The sequence below is a fragment of the Spermophilus citellus genome (assembly GCF_964194105.1).
Source record: "Spermophilus citellus genome assembly, chromosome: 1".
Taxonomy (NCBI): Eukaryota; Metazoa; Chordata; class Mammalia; order Rodentia; family Sciuridae; genus Spermophilus; species Spermophilus citellus.
Window position 1 is genome coordinate 228,815,414 of NC_138182.1, and position 24,906 is coordinate 228,840,319.

Genomic DNA, 24,906 nt, shown 5'->3' on the forward strand with positions numbered 1-24,906 from the left:
GCCTCAGTACCACATAAAGAAAATGTCCTTCAGGATAAAAGGATGTAGCAGGAAAAGGTGAAAAGAAGAAATAGGTTAAAACTAAAGACAACTCTATAACTAAAGGGGACATACTGTACCCATGGAACTCTTAGTTCAGAGTCTTTTCCTTAACAGTATTACCTAATTGCAGAACTTAAAAGCACCTTCTGCACAGCTTCCACAAAAATACTTGCCAGTGCACAGTCTGCTCCAATGGCCAGCTTTGGAACAATGTCTGAAGCTTCTCCATGTACCCCAAACTCAGGTCATTTTCTTCTCTAAATACTCCTCTGCTTGTCCCTGTTTCTTTTTTGTTTTTTGATACTGTTTTTTGATACAAGGGTGCTTAACAGCTGAGCCATATCCCCAGACCTTTCTTTTACTTTATTTAGAGACAGGGTCTTGCTGAGTTGCTTAGGGTCTCACTAAATTGCTGAGTTTGGCTTTGAACTTGTGATCCTCCTTCCTCAGCCTCTTGAGCCATTGGGATTACAGTATGCAGCTTGTCCATTTCTGCTGATGACATCACCAGATTCCTGATCAACTGGACATGCTTTTTTTTTTTTTTTTAATTTGGTACTGGGAATTGAACTCAGGACACTTAACCACTGAGCCACATCACCAGGCCTTTTTTTGTATTTTATTTAGAGACAGGGTTTCACTGAGCTGCTTACCACCTTCACTAAGTTGTTGAAGCTTGCTTTGAATTTGTGATCCTCCTGTCTTAGCCTCCCAAGCCACCAGGATTACAGGTGTGCACCATAGCCCCCACTGGACATGCATCTTCTACTTCCTTTTCCCAGTAAGCTGTTAACAATTCCTTTCCCATTGCTGGTATCCTAATTCACACCTCATCTATTTCCTGACCTAGATAATCTCTTCCTTATTTCGATCCCTTCTGTACTCTAATTATAATTCTATCTTCAAACACATTATTCCCAACTGTTCTCAGAACAGAGTTCAAACTCCTTAATACAGCATATAAAGGTTTCTCTACAGTGACCTCATTTTACTTTTCCAACACTGTGTTTGTACTACTACTCCCTTCATCTGTAACATTACCTAAAGGAATGCTTTTCTCTCTGTCTGAAATCCCCTCTGTGTCCAAATCCTTCCAAATCAACATTGCTCAGATACTATGTTCTTTCTAAAAAGTCTCCTTAATTCTCTCCTCCTCAGTTTTTATGGTATTCAACCTATTATAATACTTTGGCTATCTGGCATACTTATTTCCCTTACTAAATCACAAGTTCCTTTAGATGGAGAAATAATAAAATTGTCCTATTTGTGTCCTCATGACCAGTGAACTATAAGCACACTATAGATGGCTCAATAACTATGAAGCACCATTAACTTCTCATAAGCAGTCCTTTACTAGAAGATTAACAAGGTAGGAAAACTTCAATAGAAAGATTTCTCTAGTTAATAAATTAACATCTAAATGTATGCTCTGTAAATTAATTCTCATTTTCCAGTATAAAAAGGCTAATCAGAAATACTTGAACCTTTTTTTTAAAGACATATTACATTTTAAAGGACAATATAATAGGGTTAATGTTAATTTAGAAACATGCATCTTTTTAATTACTGTTATTTCAGTATTAATTTAAGGAGAACTTTAAAATTTACTTGAAGGTAAATGTTCTCAACAATAAAATCATGACTGCAAGTGACATTTCTTACTCTTAAGTGAACAATATTTAGTCTTGCCAGGTGCGGTAGCACACACCTGTAATCCCAGTGGCCCAGGAGGCTGAGGCTGAGCCAGCCTCAGCAACGTGGCAAGGCCCTGAGCAACTTAGTGAGATCATATCTCTAAATAAAGTATTTTAAAAAGGGCTAGGGATATAACTCAGTGGTTAAGTATGGCTGGGTTCAATCCCTGGTGACACCCTCCAAAAAAAAAAAAAAATTAGTCTTAACTTTTCTAAGCATAGCTTTTTCTTTTTAAAATCAAAAAGCTTTTTAAGGCATGAATTGATGTGAACATACACTATATACAAAGATATGAAAAATTGTACTCTGTATGTGTAATGAGAACAGTAAAGAATTCCACTGTCGTGTATTTAAAAAATATATAAAATCAGTAAAACTAATAAATAAATATTTAAAAAAGAATGGCTTAGAAAGCTTTGTAATAACTAAATCATTATTTGTTCATTTTGTTGCCTTTTAAGAACAGATTTTAAGGAGGAATTAGAATGGATTAGAATTAGAATGGATTGCAAAGTGACTGAAATAGTGAAGAACTAAGCTTGAAAACCAGATGATGTTGCCTCTTATTTCTATTGACATTCTTAATGAAAATAAGAATACATATTCAAAATTGAATAAAATGTAAAATGTCAAAAAAAAAAAGCTTTTTAAGAAGTATGAATTTAGGGTCTAGGGGTGTTACTCAATGGTAAAGTATATGCTTATTAGCATGCATGAGGCCCTGGGTTCAATCCCCAAACCAAAAAATACCCCACAAATTTGAACTCATAAAAAAAAACAGTAAGCTCAGCCTTCTTAAGTCAGGAACTTGGAGTGTTTATAAGTATGGACGCAAATAAAACTGTACAGAGAACCTGGTGCAGTGGTGCACACCTATAATCCCAGTGATTTAGGAGCCTGAGAAAATCACAAGGTCAAAACCAGCCTCACCAACTTGCTGAGGCCCTAAGCAACTCAGCAAGACCCTGTCTCAAAATAAAAAGGGCTGGGGATACGGCCCAGTGGTTAAACACCCTTAGGTTCAATCCCCAGTACCAAATATAGAAAACACAGAAAATGAGGTCTGAAAAACAGTCAACTTTTAGAATGAACACACAAGATCAGCATTCAGTACACCACACTCCTATTGATCCAGCTCTGGTGGGTCACTGAGGCAAGACGAAGAGGATCTGTAACACTCAAGGACATTGCTCCAGATAACCATACTAAGGCCACAGGCTTGATGCTTTAAGAAGGGAACACATCCTAAATGTGTTATTCAGTAGGACTTTTCTGGTTTCTTGATGAGAGCAATCTTATTTGAATAAACATGAACTGTAAAATTGGAGGGAATCAATATTGATCTTCAGTGTCCTTTGGATTATTGTCCAGAGCTGAATTAACCCCACATCTGTCCTCTATACAAACCTACCAACCAGCTTGTCTCCAAAGGCTCATATCAGGGATGGAAAAGCACAGAATACCACTTAAGGAAATTTATCTCTTTCCCCAAAATCAAGAGAATATTTTAATTCCAATCTGTGTTACTAGTAATTTCTAAGCTCCTCTTTCAAATAAAACTTGTGATTTAGAAACCAAAAATTCTCCATAACAACACCTATTAACTTTAAGACTCGAAGGAAAGAACAGAAGGGCAGGTTCTGTAAGCACAGCTGCCTGCCAGATCAGTGGTACACTAAGTAATCAAGTTAAAGCAAAAGGATTAAGACAGTCTATACCTTCTGTACACATCTTGAGACACAGGCAGAAATCATAGTTGTGGAGGTACCAGGATGAATTACCAGTGAATGTAAAGTAATTACCACATCTTGAATGGGGGATCCAAGCAATGGTCCTATACAAAGAGGGAAAACTGTATTAGTACTCAATATGTAGTGAGGAGGAGCAGAAGTGCAAAGAAACAGAAAACACTAGTGAAGTTAGGAAAAAACTAAAATAATTTAATAGAAGCAATGATTAGGAGGCTGGGAGTATAATTCAGTGGTACCTTATATACTTAGCATGTGCAAGACCCTGGTTACATCCCCAGCACCAGAAAGAGAAGTGAAAAAAATAAACAAAAGAAAGAAAAAAGAAAAACGATGACTAAATGGTCAGGTGGAATACTATATGCTTACCTTCACTGAAGTATCTTACCTTGAAGGCATGCACTGTGAATTCCATTTTCAATGGCCTCTTGGGAGGCCTTCAAAAGGTCTTCACTGACACTTTCACCATACTCAATCACTGGCACAACAGATGGCTTTTCAGTTGGCCTTGCCTCTAGTTCTACAGTCACAAGATGCCGTTTGTCTCCCAAAATTCTATCTAAGGTATCTAACAACAAATTGAACATGATCTCAGAGAATTGTTCTGGAAAGGTATTAAGGTGTTATAATTGGCAGAATTACAATCAGTAAGCTCACAGTCTCAAAGAAGATAAAGTAGGAGAGATTTAATAATGGTATTAAATACCATAAATACTATTAAGAAATAATAATCAGGGTAAATAGTTCTACCAGATACAAAGCCTCTTCTTTCATGTTTACCACCGCTAAAAACCTGCTCTGAACCACTTGCTAATAATGCCTTAGTGTGAAAATATGTTGAGGCACATGATATTATACTTTTAAACTTCCCAAACATCTTTTGAGATGGAAATTCTTTAAATTAAAAGCATTTATTAAAACGTAATAATGAAATAATAAAAAAAATTAAAGAATGCAAAAGGCTAGCTAATGAAAACTTTTAATACTGCCTACCTATAAACTGTTCAATATCATATATTCTTTCATCAATATTTTATGTACTTATTGTTTATGATTTCCTTCACAAAAAATAAGTAAAAATGTTTTTTATAAAACTAAAAACAGCTATTACCAAACTCAACCAACAGCTATTACGAAACTCAACAGCCAACAGCTATTACCAAACTCAAATATTTAACTAAAACAAAAACTATGAGGTATTTAAGTGAATCATGTAACACAGTGACTCCAAGCTCAAAATCATAATGTAATATGCTCCCACCACTAGTTTTTTGAACATTTCTTCTTCCCATATCACAATGTTCCACTGCCTGCTTATTTTTGATAGTAACTTGCTCCTTATTGATACTTCCTACCCCCTTTTATTTCATAAAAAAAAAAAAATAATAATAAATTTTGTATTTCCCATCTGTTAATTCCAATATCCAAAGTCTTAGCAGGTCTGACTGACGTTTTGTTATTTTTACTGCCCTTTTTTTTTTTTTTTTCCTCATTGAGCTTTTTCTCAGTTTCATGATTTAAAAAAAAAAAAAGAAAAGAAAAGAAAATCTGAGGGCTGGGGATGTGGCTCAAGCAGTAGCGCGCTCGCCTGGCGTGCCGGCGGCCCGGGTTCGATCCTCAGCACCACATACCAACAAAGATGTTGTGTCCGCCGAGAACTAAAAAAATATATATATATTAAAAAATTCTCTCTCTCTCTCTGTCCTCTCTCTCTCTCTCTCTTTAAAAAAAAAAAAAAGAAAAAAGAAAAAAGAAAATCTGAGTTTATAGTCCTTTATCTCTGGGAATTTGAGGCCTGGGTTGAAGACCTACCATTCTCTGGAGAGGTTTTTTTGATTTTTCCCTGGGATGCTACCAAACAATGAACACTTAACAGTAAATTCCGTTCGGAGTTTTTAGGTCATATTGATACTGTGAATTAGACTAAAAACCCATATCAGAAGCCTATAATTAAAAATTCTCAAAAATTTTGCAGCTATCTTCAGAGACAACCATGTTTCCTTGCTCTAAGCTCTTTGGACATTTTTCATTGTTAACTCTATCAGGATGTGATTCTCCACTGTTGGGTTACAGATGATAAGAGATTCGATATCTGTTTCCTCTTCCTTTTGGTCTCTGGAAATTTGTTACATTCTAACTAGGTCAGACATTCTGTTTGTTCCAGGTATACAGTCCAAAAACAGAACTCTTGCATCATTTGTTCCAATAGTTTAATTTTGTAAACTTTAGTGAAATACAATCACCTAGACATTTCATTATTTATTTATTTATTGTAACTAGGGATTAAACTCAGAGGTGCTTTAGCACTCTAACCCTTTTTATTTTTTATTTTGAGACAGGGTTTCACAAAGTTGCTGATGCTGCCCTTGAACTTTTGATCCTTCTGCCTCAACCTCCTGAATAGCTGGGATTATAAGAGTGCACCACCATGCCCAGCCTTCACAAATTATTGAGGTACTTAAAAGTACCTGGTTATACTGAACATCTTTTTTCTACATTATTTCACAAACCTATGTTTTCCCTTGGGGTTGAGTAGCAATAATAATTTTGTTATTTTGCTTAAAGGAACCAATCTGAAATTATATGTAGAAAAGCCATGAGTTCTCACATTTCAGATGAAAAATATAAAAACTATACTTTCTCAAGAATATTATCAGTAAAAGATTTCCATATTTATTAAAGTAGAATTGACTTTTCCCTTCACTTTTAGAGTAAAAATAACACACTGACTTCAAATTCTTATACTTGTTTGGTGCTGAAGATTGGGATAAGCCACCCATTTCACTGCCTTATCATGCCCTATGACCACTGAAGAGCACATCAGTTTGATGAGTGGCTCATCCAGTAGATGTTGTCTATGGTAATGACACAGGACAGTCTGTTTAAAACAAATGAAAAGATCTATAACATTAAAACTGTGGAAGACAGTAGTGACTGTGAACCCTATATTAAGCAATTAAACAGAAAGAGGAGAAAATAAAAGCATCAAGACCTAAATCTTTTATTTTTTACCTGTGGCACGAACTGAATTTAGGATGGTCTCTCGGTATGCCACCTGGAGAGGCCCTAGATAGGTCTCTAGGCCATATTCCCTCTTGATCCGGTCATGAATAATCTCAATATGTAATTCCCCCATACCACATAGGATAGTCTGAGATGACAAGGGAAAAAGGATATGTATTGTAAAATATTATAAAAAAGTATGATACTAATATGTATTTAAGTAATTTTTCATCAATTATAAACTCAGTTTCCTTTGCAATTTCTTTAGTGGGGGGGCAGGCTCCTACATCAAAAGTTTTTTACTTTTCTGACTAGAATAATAAATCAAATCACTTGGTTATTCTCTCCTTCCATGACAGTTCAATTATAATCTGAGTTGGTTGCATCTAACTAGAACTGCACTTCCTGACAACAAAGCTAAGCTCTAGTCAATGGAACATGAGTGCAAATAATATTTATAACTTCTGGACTATGCCTTTAAGAGGAGGGTAAAGCCCTTTTTCTAATCAATGAAGTAGGCAACTGTGCTGAAACTGGTTGAGGGCAATACCACATGAACAGAGAAGACAGCCTTCTCCCAAAACATTTTCCAACCATCCTAGGTACCTTACAGTTTTATGAACAGTCAAAACCTCCAAACTCATTTGAATCTTCATGTGACAGAGAAACTTTCACTTTTCTGAATCAACATTTTTTTGGGTTCTTGTTAGAACAACCAAACTGGCAGCAAAATCAATGAAGTAATCATTTCTTCTCAACAATGAAAGTTACACATAAATAAAGTCTTTTGTGAATAAGAAAGAACACATTGCAAGGTGTATGTATTTGCTTTTGTTCATATGCCATTTGTGTACTACACCCAGAGAGACATGGCCTTTGATCTTGGCTACTGGGAGGTAGCCTTTGGAAAGTCCTACCTTATAGAAATATCTCATGGGTTAGCCCATCAGACAGTCTAATAATGTGATTTATGATGTGGACTTTGGAATGAACCCATACTAACAACTCTACCTTTTAGAAAAATTAGAGACTAAACTATTAGCTCAAAACTATAGGAGCCCTAGACACTAAAGGTCAACCACAAAGGCAGTATGTATCAAATTCTAATAAAAATTCTGAACACACAATTCTTGGGTGAGCATCTTTGTTTGGCAATACTCAGCCAGAGGATAACATGTTCCTGAGGATGAAGGATGAAGAACACTTTGCATTTAGAACCCTCCCAGACTCGCTCCATGTGTCTTCTTCCTTTGGCTGGTTCTAATTTGTATCCTTTCATTATAGTAAAACTGTAATCCAATTTTTTTTTTTTAAAAAGGACTGGTTGGTATATAATTGCTATTTTTTAATACAAAGTTAAAAAGCAAATTACTTAGGAAAAAAGCAAGTTGTGTATAAATACAAACAGAATGAGTAATATGTATTTGTACATATATATTTGGAAAAAATTATACTGTGCTGAATAATATAGCCCAGTTATAAAAGAGATACTTGGGAACAAAGAGTGGAAAGGCATTCATCAAGTTTCCACAGTGATTTCCAGTGTAAAATGGGATGAAGGGACAGAGAGGGGGACTTTAATTCTTTACTTCATACACTGCACATTATTTGCTATTTTAAAAAAAATTATTTACCATCTTTTAGATAAACTGTTTTTTGAATAAAATTTTCTGTTTTAGTTCCTGTTATTGTGGTCTTTAGGATCAACTTAAATGACCACTTCTTTTACCTGGCATGAGGGAACATGAAATATTCCATATTTTCTGGATTAAATCAATTTATTCTTTTTAAAGACAAATTTATAATATTTAAAGGAATTACCTCACATAAATTTTGCCCTGCCCTCCTAAAAGGAGGTGCAGAAAGTTATTTAATTTTTTTCTTTATAAATCAGGAACACCTACTTTTCAGTGCCATATCAGCACCTACTTTAGAACCTATGTCCTCCCAAGTTATTAGACTGTATCTGACATTCCCATCCATTTTACATGTGCTAGTGTCATTAAAGCACCTTCCAGACCCCCTAGTAAAAAACTCTTAGTATAAGAGGCTCAAGGCTTTGCCCTAAAAGTTAAACTTTACTCAAAATTTCACAGAATGCGGTTTGATGGAAGGTCAAAAAATGCAGTTTATACATAGGGAATTAAGGAGAATTTGTTTATTCAGCTTAATAATCAACATAAATAATCAGAATTTTATATTACAAATAAAAAAAGCTATTTTTTTCAGGAGCACAGATCAATCAACATTCTAGACACATGCACACATGTGCACACACACTCACTGAAGCACTTCAGGGGTTAAGTAATAATGTACATACTTGTCCAGAGTCAGGATCTAGCCTTACTTTCAAACTGGGATCTTCACGCTGAAGGCATTTCAATGCATGATCCAAATCTAGGGAATAAACAACTGTTATCTTTATATTGCATTTTTTTTAATATAATTACTGTATGTTCTACTGGGGAAACTTGTTGAACGAGGGAATTTTCAAACTGCCATAAATGTTTTGTAGAAAATAAACCAAAGAGATATAATAGTGAGGGAAGGCTATTTGACATTGGATAATCTGGGAAGGCATCTCCAGGATAATTTAAGTAAAGACACAAAACAAAACAGCAAGCTATAAGCAAAATCTTTATGTAAAAAAAAAGGGGGAGCTAGGGCTGTAGTTCAATGGTAAAGTGCTTGCCTCGCATGTGTGAGGCACTGGGTTCAATTCTCGGCACCACATAAAAATAAATAAAGATACTATATGTTCATCTACAACTAAATAAATATTTAAAAAAAAAGAAGAAGAAGAAGAATTCTAGATAGAGGGAATGGTGGTGCAAAGAATGATTCAATGTTTAAAAAAAGCAGCAAGAAGGCTGACAGCCAAAGATATGTGGGTAAAATGAAGAGTAGTATCAGTGAAAGGAAGATGTGTGGCAGGGATCATATCATAAAAGGTCTTACAGACCACGGTGAGAAGTTTGGGTTTACACTGTGAAGTCACTGGAAGCACTTAAAGGGGACACTTGACATTATCTGATTATATTTTACAAAAATCAATCTAGGAGCTGAAAAAAATGCAAAATGACTTCAGAAGAGTGGCAATAATAAGAACCTAGCAAAAAAAAAAAAAAAAGACAAAATTAAATCATGAATAACCAGATACTGATATGATCCCTCCATGATGATTTATCATAACCACAGGAGAAATGGGAATATACTATCTGCATTAAACACGGCATCTAAAGTGAAGTGATATTTTGATACAACCAATAATACAATTGATACTTCTTCTTTATAAAAGAACTTTATTTTCTTTATTTCTTTAGATATAAAGTATAGCTGAGACATACACACACACACACAAAAAAAAAAAAAAAAAAAAACCCAAAAACAAAAAACTAAGCTACAGATTAATGAGCTAATCTATCAGTCACACATTCAAAGTGTTCTTGGGTATATAAAACAGGACTTCTAGACCTGTATTATATGAACAAAAGTCACTAGCCATTTGTATTATTAGTCTGAACTAGTAGATGCTGTAATAAATGTAAAATGCACACCAGTTTATAAAAATTAATACAAAAGAGAATGTAAAATATCAATACTTTTTTAAAATATTGGTTTCATATTGAAATGATAAAAATACAGATTGAATATCCCTTGTCTGAAATACTTGGAACCAGAAGAGTTAGATTTCAGAGAACTTTGGATTCTCAGGTTAGGGAAGCTCAATCTGTATTTGATATACTGGATTAAATGAAGTATATTATTAAAACTAATATTTTATTCAGCTGTAAGAAATTTTGAGTTACATATGTGGATCATGTTAATTTCTTTTTTTAAATTTTTAGCTGTAGATGGACACAATAACTCTATTTTATTTATTTATTTTTATGTGGTGCTGAGAATCAAACCCAGTGCCTCACATATGCTAGGGAAGCCCTCTACCACTGAGCTACAACCTCACCCCATCTAGAAAATGCTTTTAGACCCTTGACACTGGAAAGTAGGACCTAAGGGCCAGCAACGCTGGCATCTCCTAGAGACTGAGGAAAATGCAGACTGAGGTTTTAAACCTACTGAGTCAGAATCTACATTTTAACAAGAATCCCAAAGAGATGTGCATACACATTCAAGATTAAGAAGCATTATTTTAGATAATATTTTAAATACCTACAGATACTCAATAACTATGTATGACTCTGGTTTTTGGAATGAAAAGGTAGTTTTAAACTTTATTATAAAATAAATTCATTCAAAAATAGTTAAAAAGACTTACCCTCTGGAGGGCTTATTGTGATGAAAACATGGTATTATAACAAAAGGTACTGAGTCCTATAACAAGACTATTGAGAAAATATAACAGGAGTACAGAAAAAGGAACATGTATATCTGCTTAAAATAAAGTTAGGGAGTCCCAGGGAGTCCCAGGAAGTCCCCGGCTCTCAGGGCCTAGGACTTTCCAGCCAATGCCCACTGATAAGACCTTCTTTGGACACAAAACTATTTCTCCTAAAGCAATTAAAGGTTTGGGTTCTTAGATATAAAATTGGCTGGAGCAACTTAACTGCAATCTTGAAACTTAAGTTCTGGTCCTTACACTACATTTGAAATTTAAAATTACTTTCATATATATTTAAAAGAATTCATACGTTACTTTCTTCAGGCAACCCATCCCTTAAACACCAGGTCAATCCTGAAATAACTAGGTGTGCCCACTTCGATGTAACAAGTGGCAGGATTCTTTTTTTTTTTTTTAAACTTATTTTTTTAGGTGTAGTTGGACACAATGCCTTTTTTTAATTTATTTATATGTGGTGCTGAGGATCGAATCCAGGGCCTCGCTAGGCAAAAGCTCTACCACTGAGCCACAACCCCAGCCCAGCAGGATTCTTCATTACATGATCCTTCTCCATCAGAGTCCACACTACACCTACTGGCCTGAGGGCATTTTAAGGTACCAGGAAAGTTGCTGCTATACCTGTCTTAATTTAAATGCTTTTCCTCACCACCTGGACAAAAAAGACCCAGTTTCCTTCTATATTTGGGGCTTTCTTAAATCTACACTTAGATTTTTTTCATGTGAACTACACCTGGGTAGGTGAGGAACTGAACCCCTTTCATGGCTTAGGATTTTCTCTTTCTTTTCCCACTGTATCCTCCATAAGATATGGGAAGGAAATAAAGTTTTTATTTTTCTATATCCTATAAGTCCAGGGAAAAAAAACTAGGTCTGTCCTTAGTCTAATACAGCAATTCACCGAGAGCTTGATAAAGAAGCACAACTTGATTTCAGACATAGAGAAAAAGTAAACACTTTACAGGGAGATACATGCGGGGGTTACCATCCTAATGTGAAAATAGCCGAGCACAATGGTACATTCTTGTAATTACAGCAACTCAGAAGGCTGATGCAGAAGGATCTGAGGGAGGCCAGTTCAGGCAACTTAGTGAGACCCTGTCTCAAAATAAAAAGGGCTAGAATTTTCAAGTATATAATATATTGTTATTAACTCAGTCACTATGCTATACTATAGATGTCTTGAATTTATTCTTCTGTCTAACCAAAATTCTATACCCTTTGACCAACATCCTCCCCTGCTCTACCCTTGCCCAGCCCCTAGTAACTACATTCTGCTCTCAGTTTCCATGATGATCTCAGAGGATTTAGATGAACCTATGAACATTAAAGAATGAGATCACACAGTGTTTACAAACTTCAATCATAAGGGTGCCATCTCACAATTTTTCTTCACTTTTCTTTTTTTTTTTTTTTTTTTTGTACCAGGGACACTTAATCACTGAGCCACATCCTCAGCCCATTTTTATACTTTATTTAAAGACAGGGTCTCACTGAGTTGCTTAGGGCCTCGCTAAGTTGCTGAGGGTGGCTTTGAACTCACAATCCTCCTGCCTCAGCCTCCAGAGCTGCTGGGATTACAGGCATGCGCAACTGTGCCTGGCTTCCTAATATATTCCTTATTTTTTTCCTACAAACTAACTCATCATTATTTTTACTCAAAATTATTTTTTAAAAATTTCAAAAGAAAAAAATAAAAATAAAAAAAGCTGGGGATGTGACTCAGTGGTACAGCATCCCTGGATTCAATCCCCAATACCACACACACACACAAAAAAAAACACAGCAATGTAAAAAGAACATAACATCTTTAGGAAATCAGATCTACTTTACCAAAGAAGCATAAGACATAAGCACTCACTTTATTTTTATTTTTGTTTGAGTGGAAAAAGAGGGTACAAAAAGGAGAAAGTTTTAGGAAATGAGGGCAGGCAAGAAGGCTACGGCAGAGACTGCTAGCCTTCCACTCCACTCTGTGGCTCCCTACTTAAGACCTTTATCAGTCTCCCTTGAGATCAGTGTTGGCCAATGACATATAAGAAATCTTTTTTTTTTTTTTTTTTTTTTTTAAGAGAGAGTGAGAGGGAGTAAGAGAGAGGGGGAGAGAGAGAGAATTTTAATATTTATTTTTTAGTATTTGGCAGACACAACATCTTTGTTTGTACGTGGTGCTGAGGATTGAACCAGGGCCGCACACATGCCAGGCAAGCGCGCTACCAGTTGAGCCACATCCCCAGCCCCATATAAGAAATCTTAAGAGGTAAGTGGGTATAGCTTGTTCCTCCCTCTTACTCTTTTCTGCTCTCAGAAGCTCCACAATGATATACATGGCTCTACCAGCCACCATAGGAACTATGCATGCAGACAGTGGAGCAGAAAAACTGGAGCCCAAGTGCCCTAGGGATTTGTGGAGCAATCCTCTAACCAAGGGACTAACAAATCTTTCACAAGAGAGAAAAATAAATTTTGATATTATTAAGACAATCTAACTGGAAATTATATAGGTGGAGTCATGAGCTTTATATTTCACACTAAGGAGTTTGTGTGATAAGTAATAAGAAACCACTGAAGAATTTTTAGCTAATATGCCAAATAAAGTACATAACTCTCAAAAGCCCAAGCAATATTAGCCATTGTAAATATTAATATTTTCACTGGGTTCTAAAGATTGATTAGAACATAAGGTAAAACAGCACTTTTATACACAAGAAACTTAATTAGTTATGAATCAGTTACTATCTAATCTAATATACTAGAAGGGAAGGTCTAAGGCCAATTATTTGAAATCCCAGATAGCACAAGAACAAGAGTAAGGAAGAATATGAAAAGAAAAAAATGGACAAGATAAAAGAAAAAAAGTACAAATAAAATCTAATTCAATCACATAAGACACTTCCTTAGGGTATATTGTAACCATTTTATGTAAGTCATCAGAACACTATTTAACAGATATATGAAGACTATTTGTACCTGGCTGCTTAGCCACTGATGGAGGTTCTATGGTACAGAAGAAAACAGGTTCTGGAATTTCCACTCCAGCCAACAGAAGTCTGTCTGCTTCCCTATTTTGTTTATGCTTCTTTTCTCCCTCCCGTTTGGCTTGACGAGCTGCAGCTAATGCACTGGATTTGGATGAGACAATGGTGTCTCCAGTGGCAGTCTGCAAGCAAACAGAACAACTGGAACGAAACAGGTTCTTGGAAAACATTCATCTCCCACTAAGAATCATTAATAAGAAAAATCTTGACTTTTCTCATCAGAACTTAGGAGAAATAAATTCAGAAAGTTCATTATAACTTTTCATAAGTAAAACTCAACTGGTATAAGAATTCTATCCAAAATATTGCAGTAATAAATTTTAATAAACAATAAAACACACACACAAACACACACCTCATATTCAAAATCCATTTCTTTAACAAATAAATGTACCTGTCTACATTTTCAATCACAAAAAAAGAGATTAAGTAGAGGTCCCTTACAGTGTTTTAACATCAGTAAGAATTTTTTTTACAGAAAATTGCCTATTAAGTATAAAATTAACCAGAATACCATTGACCAGCCAGAATTGATAGTGTCTACATAGTTAAGAGTCCAGTTACTCTTTAAAACTAAAATTTCACTTTTAACCTTTTATATCATGAAGTTCTAAGCCAGTTTCCTTCTCATTAAGGACAGTCCTACTGATACAATACTCCAAAAATACCTTTAGAGTTCCTTTAAATACAAACAAGGAGCACAGGACACTTTAATACCAGAAATCTAATATCCACACTATGAGAATTTTTTACTAAAGGATACTGAACTTGCAATCAATCATGAAGCGTTCCAAATGACAGATATAAAGTTTAATGATAAAACTCTACCTGACTTAATCCACATAAAGGAAATGTCCTTAGTTTTAATCCACCCAAAATATAATCAGAATCAAGTATTTTTATCCATTCATCCTAAAAATTTCTTCATACTGTCTACTATACACAATCACTGATCTACAGACTGTGGTAGAAATGTGAGCAAAAGAAACAAAAACCCTTGCCCTTATGGAGCCTTTATTAGCAAATTATCTTTTAGTTATTATCTAATTATAAAGTTAGATTAAATTTTCTGTATGATCAAGACAGGTAAAAACCCAATGGGAAAAAGGCAATATTTAAACAACCTTAAGACATATATGTATCCATAAATAGAATATTTTACTTGGATGTGAACTTTATATGTATATAATCCATCCTGTTACCTTCTATAATTTACTTTTCTGTCAAATGAATGATAGTCAACCATGTTAATTAATATGCCACAATATTCATTATTCTACTGATGGACATTTAGATTTTTTATAAATTTTTTGCTATTAAAAAATACTTGTAACTAAATATTTAAACTACTATTTTCTAGAGAAATCATTTGGTCATTTACCTGTTTAAGCCCAACAGTCAAAGCGATGTTACCAGCAGTCAATGAAGGGATTTCTACATGTTGGTCAGCAAATGGCAAAAGCAGACGACTTATTCTCTCCCTTTAAAACCATGATTTATGTTAGTCAAGTACTTTTAAAGAAATGAGTACATTTTTGAAAAATAACCTAAGCTTCTACTTACGTGCAGTTTCCATTAATATTATGGATGGCCAACTGGGGCTTTAGCATTCCCGAGTAAATACGCATAAAAACTACTGGGCCTCTCTGCTTGTCATGAAGAACTTTAAATGCCAGTGCACATAAGTCACCCTTATACCACTGCCTATAAAAGAAAGAGGATATTACAGAAAGGTCTATAAAATATCCTTCCCACATATCTATACAGAGCAAACCAGAATCACTGCAGAAATTTAATTTTAATGTCTTCCAAAGATCCGTCATATTCTTGGAGTAGAGCTATCTATGTCTATTAAGTAATGATGTGATGCACCTTTCTTCCTCCACTGACTAAATTATTTAATGGAGATCTTACCACTAATTCTTCGAAACTAAAAATAGTGAATTCTCTTCCAAATATTACCTCTATTTGCAAATAATTTATTTGCTAAGACCTCTCTTTCAAAAAGCATATCTGGGAACATCATACCATTCTCAAGAAGCCCACACAGGGTGAACAAATGGGTTCTTTCCCTTTATTGCTTTCACTCTCCCTCACTTTTTGTTACCTGCATAACCATAAATATCTACAGTACATACATGAACTTGTTTATATAGCCAACGTTCTTACAGAATTATGTTCTTAAATTCTTTATTGATGGGTTTTTAGAAAGTCCAAATTTTCCCAAAATTGCCAAATTTTGCACATAGGTACATCTTTCTGAGGTGAGACCATTTTTATTAGTCTCAAAGAAGTCTACATGACTCAAAATAGATTAAACATTTCTATTATAGGAGTTCTTCAATCTTACTCCTATTCCTTACAATTTAACAAATACTAATCTAGAGTACTTACTATATATACCAGTTTGTTCTTATGCTTAACACTAATTCACTGAGTTGATAGAACCCTAGGACGTAGATACTGTTCTTTGATTTTATAAATGGAGATGTTAAGCAACTTGGAAGAGCTGGGATTTAAATCCAACAATACATATTCCATGCACAAGCACTTTACCATTATGCCCTTCAAATTTACAGATGTGAAAAGTTATTAATTAAAAAAATAATAAAATCAATAAAAAAGAAAAGTTATTAATGAATGTCCTAGTTAGTAAATTAAAGCCCACTTCTCTGTCATCTGCATAATGCTCGCTCAGATTTTAGAGAATTTATTACCTAAGTATAATGCTGTTAATTGCAATAGGAGTAAAACAATGACTTCCTTATAGCCACAAAACATTTTGAGCTTATGAAAAATTCATAAGTCTAGATGTATATAAATGTATCTACTGATTATTTAACAAACTTTTTTTTTTTTTAAACTAAGATGACAAGGTCAACACTTAAACACATACACAGTGAAAAGCCACAACCTAGCTCCATTTATAAACATGGAATAGAAGAGATGATGACAAATGTCCCTTTCACATAAAAGTTACTATGGCTCTATGTTATGTTATTTTCAAAGATACTCTTCACCACTGATGAGGTCTACTTGTGTTTTCAAGACTTGGAATTTAATCTATGAGACTGCTACTTACAGAAATTCATAGTTGCGCTCTTCAGGTGAAGGCAAGTACATAGTAATAGCATCTAATAAAGGCTGTACACCTTTGTTTTTCAGGGCACTTCCACAAAGAACAGGCACAGCCACCTGAGACACTGTTACTCTGTGTATTGCAGTCTGTAACTACAAAGCAGAAATATAAACAAGCATTAACTTTGTGTAGCATATACTGATTCTGCCAGAATCTCTCTAAATAAGAGGCCTTCCCAAACCATCCATGTAAAACGGTGGCACTCTTCACCATACTTCCACCATTATTTATGGCTTTTTCTTTATAATGATAATTATTGTAAAGATCTGGCATGTCCAGCTGCATATTTATTACCTGCCTCTTGTTCATTAAAATATAAAATCCCTTATAAGCATGCAGTAAGTCCCATAAAAATACCATTAAGTCCCCAGAAACCAGAAAAGCTTAAGATATAGATGTTGTGTAAAAATATTTCTTAAATAAATAAATTGATATTCTTGTGATTCAACCTTGATAGTCTAACAGAGGACTGGTCAGAAATAAAAATATATAAATGTGAGTTAGAATTTTTCCAAATTAAGGTCCAAATTAAACAAAATCCAGGGGCTGGGGCTGTAGCTCAGTGACAGAGCACTTGCCTAGCATGTCTGAGGCACTGGGTTCGATCCTCAGCACCACATAAAAATAAACAAATAAAATAAAGGTATGCTGTCCATCTACAACTACAATTTTTTTTTTTAAATCCAAAGGAAAATGAGAAAGTAAAAAAAAAAAATTAATTCTCAAAAATCAAGAAAAGATTAGTGTGTTGATAACAAGAAAACTGGTAGGGCAATTTTCTACTTTAGATTGTGAGCTCTCTAAAAATAAATTTCATGTTATATGACAAGGACCATAATAAATATCATGTTTAAACATTCAAATACAAAATAAAATTTTTCAAAAATGGTGGCATCTCATTCAAAAGAAAAAGAGACCACTTTTTTTTTTCCTATCTTTAACTTCACATGACTTAAAAGTATGCCTCAGTTTAAGTGAATCTGTTGGGCTCATCTTTGGTCTCATTTTACAGATTACCACTTGGAAGCAACATTCATTTGACACTTTTGTGTTTCATAAAGCAAAGTAAAAAATTTGTCAAATCATGGAGAAGGTTAACAATTAACTGATCCTAACTACATAAGTAAAGAAGATTTAATCTAATTTTGCAAAATATATCTGGAAACAGTACATTGTTGGCATTGTCTAAGTACCTATATTCAGAGCGATTTACCTTTTTTTTAAAGAGGATTTTCTAACAGTATGCAAAATTAAAAAAAAAACATCTAAGACAAAGAAATCAAATTATATCCAATTAGAAAAACTTTGTCAAAGTAACAGAACAATATAAATACCTTTTCAGCTGGTAGCAAATCAAAATTTTCACTAAATTCTCCTAAAACCAAGTCAGCAAATTCATCATCCAAATCTGCAACCTATAAAGAAAGGGTTAAAGTTTTATAACTTGCATTAATTTTCACATAAGAAACTTCTCTAAATACCACAAATATTCATTATTAAAATGTTTTGAGACAGCTACATGATCTACCTTACAGAGGCCAAATAACTCTTCATATCTTTTAAAGAGATGGTTTTTTTTTCAAAGAAAAGTAAATTTGAAATTGAAGATGTATTTCCTAAATTCAAAGAAAGTCAGAGTCTGATAAAGCACCTCAATAAAGCACTACCTACTAAGAGTATGCAAAAGAAGTAAAAGGCACAATTTATATACAATGCAATACTTGTCTTTTAGATAAATTTGAGAGTTTAAGTTCACAGAAAATTTCATTTGGTGTTGTCCCTCCAGCATTCTGAATGATCACCAGATAAGGAAATATTTACGTTGAGAGGTGTTGGCAATACTTCAATAGTAAAAATAAAATTATCTAGTTCATGTTCTTTTCATAACCATGTACCTATAAGAAATATGATAATTTAGCTGATAATAGTTTTGAAAGTTGGTAATAGTACAATCTCCTAACCTTTTAACTTGCAAAACTAAAAACTCTACAGGTGTTAATCAACTTCCCGTTTTCCCCTCCCTGAGACCTTGGTAATAATGACCATTCTATTTTCTTCTCTGAATTGACTCTAGATACCTCATAAAAGTGGAATCATACAGTATTTGTCTTTTCATTACTGTTTTATTTCACTTAGCATAGTGTCTTCAAGATTTATTCATGTTGTACCAGAATTTCCTTCCTTTTTAAGATTCAGTAATATTCCACTGCATGTATATGCTGAATTTTGTCCATCTATTCATCTACCAATGGATACTTGGGTTGCTTCTACCTTTTGGCTACTGTGAATAACACTGCTAGGAACATGGGTGTACAAATATCTCCACAAGATCATGCTTCCACTTCTTTGGGGTACATACCTAAAATGAAATGTCTAGATCACATAGTAATTTTATTTCCAATTGTGAGGAACCTCCATGTGTTTAAGCATAGCAATTGCACATTATGTTCCTGCTAATAATACACAAGGTCATAATTTCTCTACATCCTTGCCAACACAAATTTTCAGAGGTTTTTTAAAATTATTTTTATGTGTATTTTTTTTTAAGTTGTAGTTGACACAATACCTTTATTTATTTATTTTTATGTGGTGCTGAGGATCAAGACCATCACCTCACATGTGCTAGGCGAGCACTCTACTGCTGAGCCACAACCCCATCCCCTGTTTTTTAAAAATTATTATCAGCATCTTAGTAAATGTGAGAGGGTTTTGTTCTCTAAATTTTAAACACTTATGTATTTCTTGTAATTAGCACCTATTAACAACTACTGATAACCTTTATTCCATCATATACTATCATATCCTAGAAGATGGGATAGTATGTACAAGTGTGTACTGGCTCCTCCACTAGATTACAAGAGCCTTCTTTATTCCTATGCACTTTTAAGATTAAAAAAAAAAAAGTTAATGAGGAACCAATCATGCATCTAGTTACTGATTAATGTTAATTCCACTTTTGTTCTTTCTATGCCCTGCTAACCTAGAGAAACAGTACAACAAGTGGGAAAACCTCTAGCTCTGAACTGAGACAGACCTGAGTTTGAATTCTAGTTCTGCCATGTTATTAGCTGTGTAACAACTCATTTAAGCATTCTAAGGCTCTGCTTCCTCACATGTAAAATGGAGACACAATAAAAGGCTGCTGTAAGGATTAAAGAAAATAGCATAATAAACACTTAACCAAGCCTAAAACAGGCCTTTAATAACTGTTAGTCTCTAATAAAAATATAAATTAAGTTGATGATAACTGTATTTTATAAATACTTGAAAAATAACTACCTACAAAAATGGATGAGGGCTGTGGTTATGGCTCGCCAGTAGAGCACTTGCCCAGCACGTGTGAGGCACTGGGTTCAATCCTCAGCGCCATATAAAAATAAATTAATTAATAAAATAATGGTATTGTGTCCACTACAACCAAAAAAAAAATGTTGACAGAATTTGGACCAATTCAATTTAGAAGTGAAAAATCAAAGGACTCAAACTCATATTTTTCTCTGCTCTAAGATTCACTGAGTCTGCTGGGCGTTGGTGGCACATGCTCATAATCCTAGCAACTGAGGAGGCTAAGGCAGAGGATTACAAATTCAAGGTCAGCCTCAGCAACTTACTGCAGCCCTAAGCAACTCAGGGAGATTCTGTCTCAATGTAAAAAATAAAAAGGACTGGAGATATGGCTCAGTGGTTAAGCATCCCTGGGTTCAATTCCCAGTACCAAAAAAAAAAAAAAAAATCAGTGAGTCTAAGGTTTGTTTTACTTATTGCCCTATACGCTAACAAAATAATAAAATATTGCAAGTATTAACAATCTTGATATTTTTCTATCAAATTTGAAGACAGATGAGGTCCAGAGCTACACTAAGTATAAAATTGATGGTTTTAAATTTTTCTAAATAATTGACATCTGGTAAAATAGAAGATAGGCAAATACTTTGACCCAGCAATTCTGCTTCTAAAGTTCAACCCTCAAGATACTCTTGCACACATGCATAGGAAATATAAAGAAGTTCACAGCAATGCTGCTTCTAAGAGCAAAAAAACAAAAACCTTGAAGTCCATTCACAGGAGAAAAGACAACAAACTCTGATATAATCACATATTGAAACACTATACAAGACTAAAAGTTAATGAACTACACATAAGAACATGGATGAATCTCCATAACATGAAACAATGCAATAAAATACAAATAGTATCATTACTCTTCACAATATGCAAAACTAAGTTCTTTAGAGATGTATATATCATATACTATGATATATAATATATATACCATATATAAAATATATACATAAAGTATATACGTATAATATATATGTATTATATATATTTACAGTAAACTATAAAGAAAATAAAGATAAATACTAAAATAATACATTGGGGGATGGGGGATACAGCTCACTGGTATGTGTATGTTTAGCATGCACAAGGCTCTGGGTTCCCCAGGATCAAGATAAAAATATATAAATGTTATATGTGTGTGTGTGTGTATATATATGTGTGTGTGTATACACATGTATGTATGTATGTTGGCTACAGGAACAGGAAGATTAGTAGGAAAAAGATATGAACAGGAAGTGGCACACAAATTCAAAGATATTGCTAACACTCTACTTATGCATGGGGGTGGTAAACATATTGGTGTTTCTTTTATTATTCATTATACTTTACATATCCCAAAAGTAATTTTACATAAAATTTCACAATAAATAAAATGTTCAAAAGTTTCTAAACACTTATATAATTTTAAACTTGAAATATTTATTTTACTTGTTCAATTAAGGTATTCCTTGCTTCAATTGTCTTCTTAAACAATTCAGTATCACTCTTTTCCAAAAGGGGTTTTCTCTCGAAGTCTTTTCCATCATCTGAATTAGAATTCCATAGAAGTTTTTCTTTATTTACTATATCCACCACTCCTTTGAAAGTTTTAGCCTCACCAATTGGTAACTATAAGACAGAATGAGACTAGCATTATTAATGGTCACTCACTTAACTGCACTGGTGTTAAAATTTATCTAATTACACCACTGTGACCAAACTGCTAATTATCATTCTTACCATAATCTATAACCATTTTTATTTATACACCAACTTTTTATAAAAAGAATTTTAAAGAGCTTAAATATATATATTGCAACAAATAAATTGCTAAGGAAACTCAAGAAGGAGCTGATGTTACTAATCAATTTACCTGTAAAAGCAAAGGCTTTGCCTTTAACTTCTCTTTGATACTTTCAACTGCATAGTTAAAACTGTAGAAAGCAAAATAATCATGGTTAAAAATATAGTCAAAAATTCTTAAAACAGGCTTACGAATGTTCTTTCAAATAACCCCTTTATTTTCCCTAATGTTCAGTATTTAACAGTTTGCTACAGTACAGTAACTTGAATAAATTTCAATATCAATTTCAGATAACAGTGACTGAATATCTACATAAGCCTATTACACAGGAGTTTAGGGTATTATTACTGTGAACATCACATAATTAAACTTTGAGATTAAAGTTAAATGAATTAAAGTTACACAAGTAATAATCTCAAGATTCAATGCAAGATTTCACTTGAATCGATGATTATTTCTTCTATAACTGTTGTGTTTGCTACCACAACAGGTTACCAGCTTTCTTCCAAGACCCAAACTGACTGATTTTTCTTTACTTTGACCTTAGGCATTCTTTCTTTGCTTTTGCAGTACTGTGGATTGAACTCAGGGCCTCATACATGCTAGACAAGTACCACTGAGATATTTCCCCAGTCCTATCTTAGGCATTTTCATAGCATATGCTCTACTACTCATTTCTATACTAACACTACAGTTGGCTACTATGGCACAAACACCATCTTTGAAACACAAGCTTATTTATACAAACAGGCAGACCACTCAGGCACCAATGTCTTTGAGAACCAGCCTACTAATCAGGTGTTTCCCTCCCCATCACCATAGGCACTGTCATTCACTAAACAACTTCAACAAAGTCAGTAAACTTCCATCTACAAGAAGGAATACCAAATAGGAAGGGTCAGAACCTAAGCCTAGCACATTTTAAAAGCTGCTGTGCTATTACTAATCAAGAGTCCTTTAAACAAATAGCCTTAGAATTAGTGAAGAGTTATATTAATACAAAGCATATGATCGTCTTAGGGGAAGGAGAGTTTACATCTTTATTTTCCATTCTCCCACAATAGACCAGGATATCTCCCTATCATATTTTCCCCCAATTCTTAATACTCTTGATTGTCAGAGCTGGAGATGTGGCTCAGTGATAGAGCACTTGCCTAGCATGTGCAAGGCTCAGTGTTTAATCCCAGCACTGCAAAAAACAACAAAAATCTCTTGATTTCTCTTTTACATTTTTTCCAAATCCTTCATATGTTCTTGATTCTCTAAAATGCATGCTCAGAACAATGTATCCATTTTGAATGATAAATCACCACTCTATAAGTCAATAAGCATAACCAGTACATCTCAGCATTAACTCACTTTTACATTATATGCAAGTCTTACAGCAAGTATATTCTCCCCTCCCAATTCCTTTTATTCAGAACTTGATACCTAGTAGCTAAAGAAAATCAGGAGACAAGGAAGAATGCCACTATGATAGGCAACTGCAGGAAACAATTCTCTACTCTCTACCTCTAGCAACAATAGGGAGCATGGTCACCTTCAGCAATACAGGCACTACTCTGTACAGTTCTAAAATGAATCAGCGAAACACCACTTTATTAGGATCCTAGGAAATACAATTCAGCCTCTCTACATTAGACACAGATGATTTACCTTCTATCAGCTCTCTAAACTGTTATTCAAACTTATGCTGTTTTGAAGTTATTTTTATGGGAATAAATTAGTATTCTAAAGACTAATTATACCCTATAGGAAAGAACTGCCATTGCTAAACTTAAGTCTGTAGTCCATGAAAAGTTCCAATTATATTCTCACATTGATAAGCCAAAGAAACACATTTTATATACCTTGCTCCAGTTTTGTCCATCTTGTTTAAAAAACAAATTCGAGGTATCTTGTGTTTATCAGCTTGCCTCCACACTGTGAGAGTTTGGGCCTAAAGCAAAGAAGAAGAGGTAAAACAAATATACACATGCCCACAAAAGACAAAAATAACTGTCAGTAGACATGCAATGAGTAGATACAAAAACCTATGGTAACATGGACTGCACCTAACTCTAACACAGAATTAGTACCATTGTCAACCATAGAAATGTAAAGTATTTGCAATTGTGTACAATGAATCAAAATGCAGTGTCACATATACATAATTAAAATAAATTAATTAATTTAAAGAAACAATTAATACCATTGTACTTATAATGCTAAGGTCACTCCTTTGCTATTAAATTAACATAGCTGGGAATGTGATAAAGTATGTGTTTCAAATGGTTTGAGAATATTTTGGGTGAACTAGGCTCCATACAAAGAGAATTAACACCTGGAAGGTATCAAGTCATGGAAAGAGGATAAAGGTAAGAATGGGAAAATCTATATTTTGTTTGGCTTCATCTTTCCTAGTACATTTCACAATATTAAACTGTTTGGATGTTGGTTTTCTGATGTGTGATACAGGAAATTTAGCCTTAATTCAGACAACTGATGTGAGTTAAAAAGAACAAATATAATTGCTACTATGATTAAAAACAACATATTTCATTAGTATTTGAATGTTCACGTAAACTGAGGAGGATTTAAGAGGAATAAAGAAACCAATACCTGTATTCAAAAGGTGTAATTCTTATATGCTTTTCTACTATTTTAATTTTTATACATATTGACAATATAAATATAGTCTGAGTCTATTAAAACATCTGTGCCTGTGGAATCTGAAAGCTTTTAAGCAAAATATAAAAAGCTGAATGTGCTGATACTAG

General features: G+C 34.0%; 1 protein-coding gene across 9 annotated transcripts in view; it reads right to left on the reverse strand.

The window, feature by feature from the left end:
* The window catches only part of GFM2 (GTP dependent ribosome recycling factor mitochondrial 2), a 63,184-nt gene that overhangs the window by 17,894 nt on the left and 20,384 nt on the right, over window positions 1–24,906 (reverse strand). For all 9 annotated transcript variants that reach the window (XM_081310374.1, XM_081310372.1, XM_081310376.1 and 6 more), the window contains 12 exons: window positions 23,998–24,086; window positions 22,217–22,277; window positions 21,793–21,972; window positions 18,357–18,437; window positions 16,966–17,114; window positions 15,447–15,587; window positions 15,265–15,364; window positions 13,816–14,005; window positions 8,809–8,885; window positions 6,498–6,636; window positions 3,874–4,053; window positions 3,456–3,571 (listed from right to left, as the gene is read on the reverse strand). In XM_081310374.1, the coding sequence (XP_081166500.1) occupies window positions 3,456–3,571; window positions 3,874–4,053; window positions 6,498–6,636; window positions 8,809–8,885; window positions 13,816–14,005; window positions 15,265–15,364; window positions 15,447–15,587; window positions 16,966–17,114; window positions 18,357–18,437; window positions 21,793–21,972; window positions 22,217–22,277; window positions 23,998–24,086 (1,503 nt within the window). The remainder of the gene's footprint in view (window positions 1–3,455; window positions 3,572–3,873; window positions 4,054–6,497; window positions 6,637–8,808; window positions 8,886–13,815; window positions 14,006–15,264; window positions 15,365–15,446; window positions 15,588–16,965; window positions 17,115–18,356; window positions 18,438–21,792; window positions 21,973–22,216; window positions 22,278–23,997; window positions 24,087–24,906) is intronic.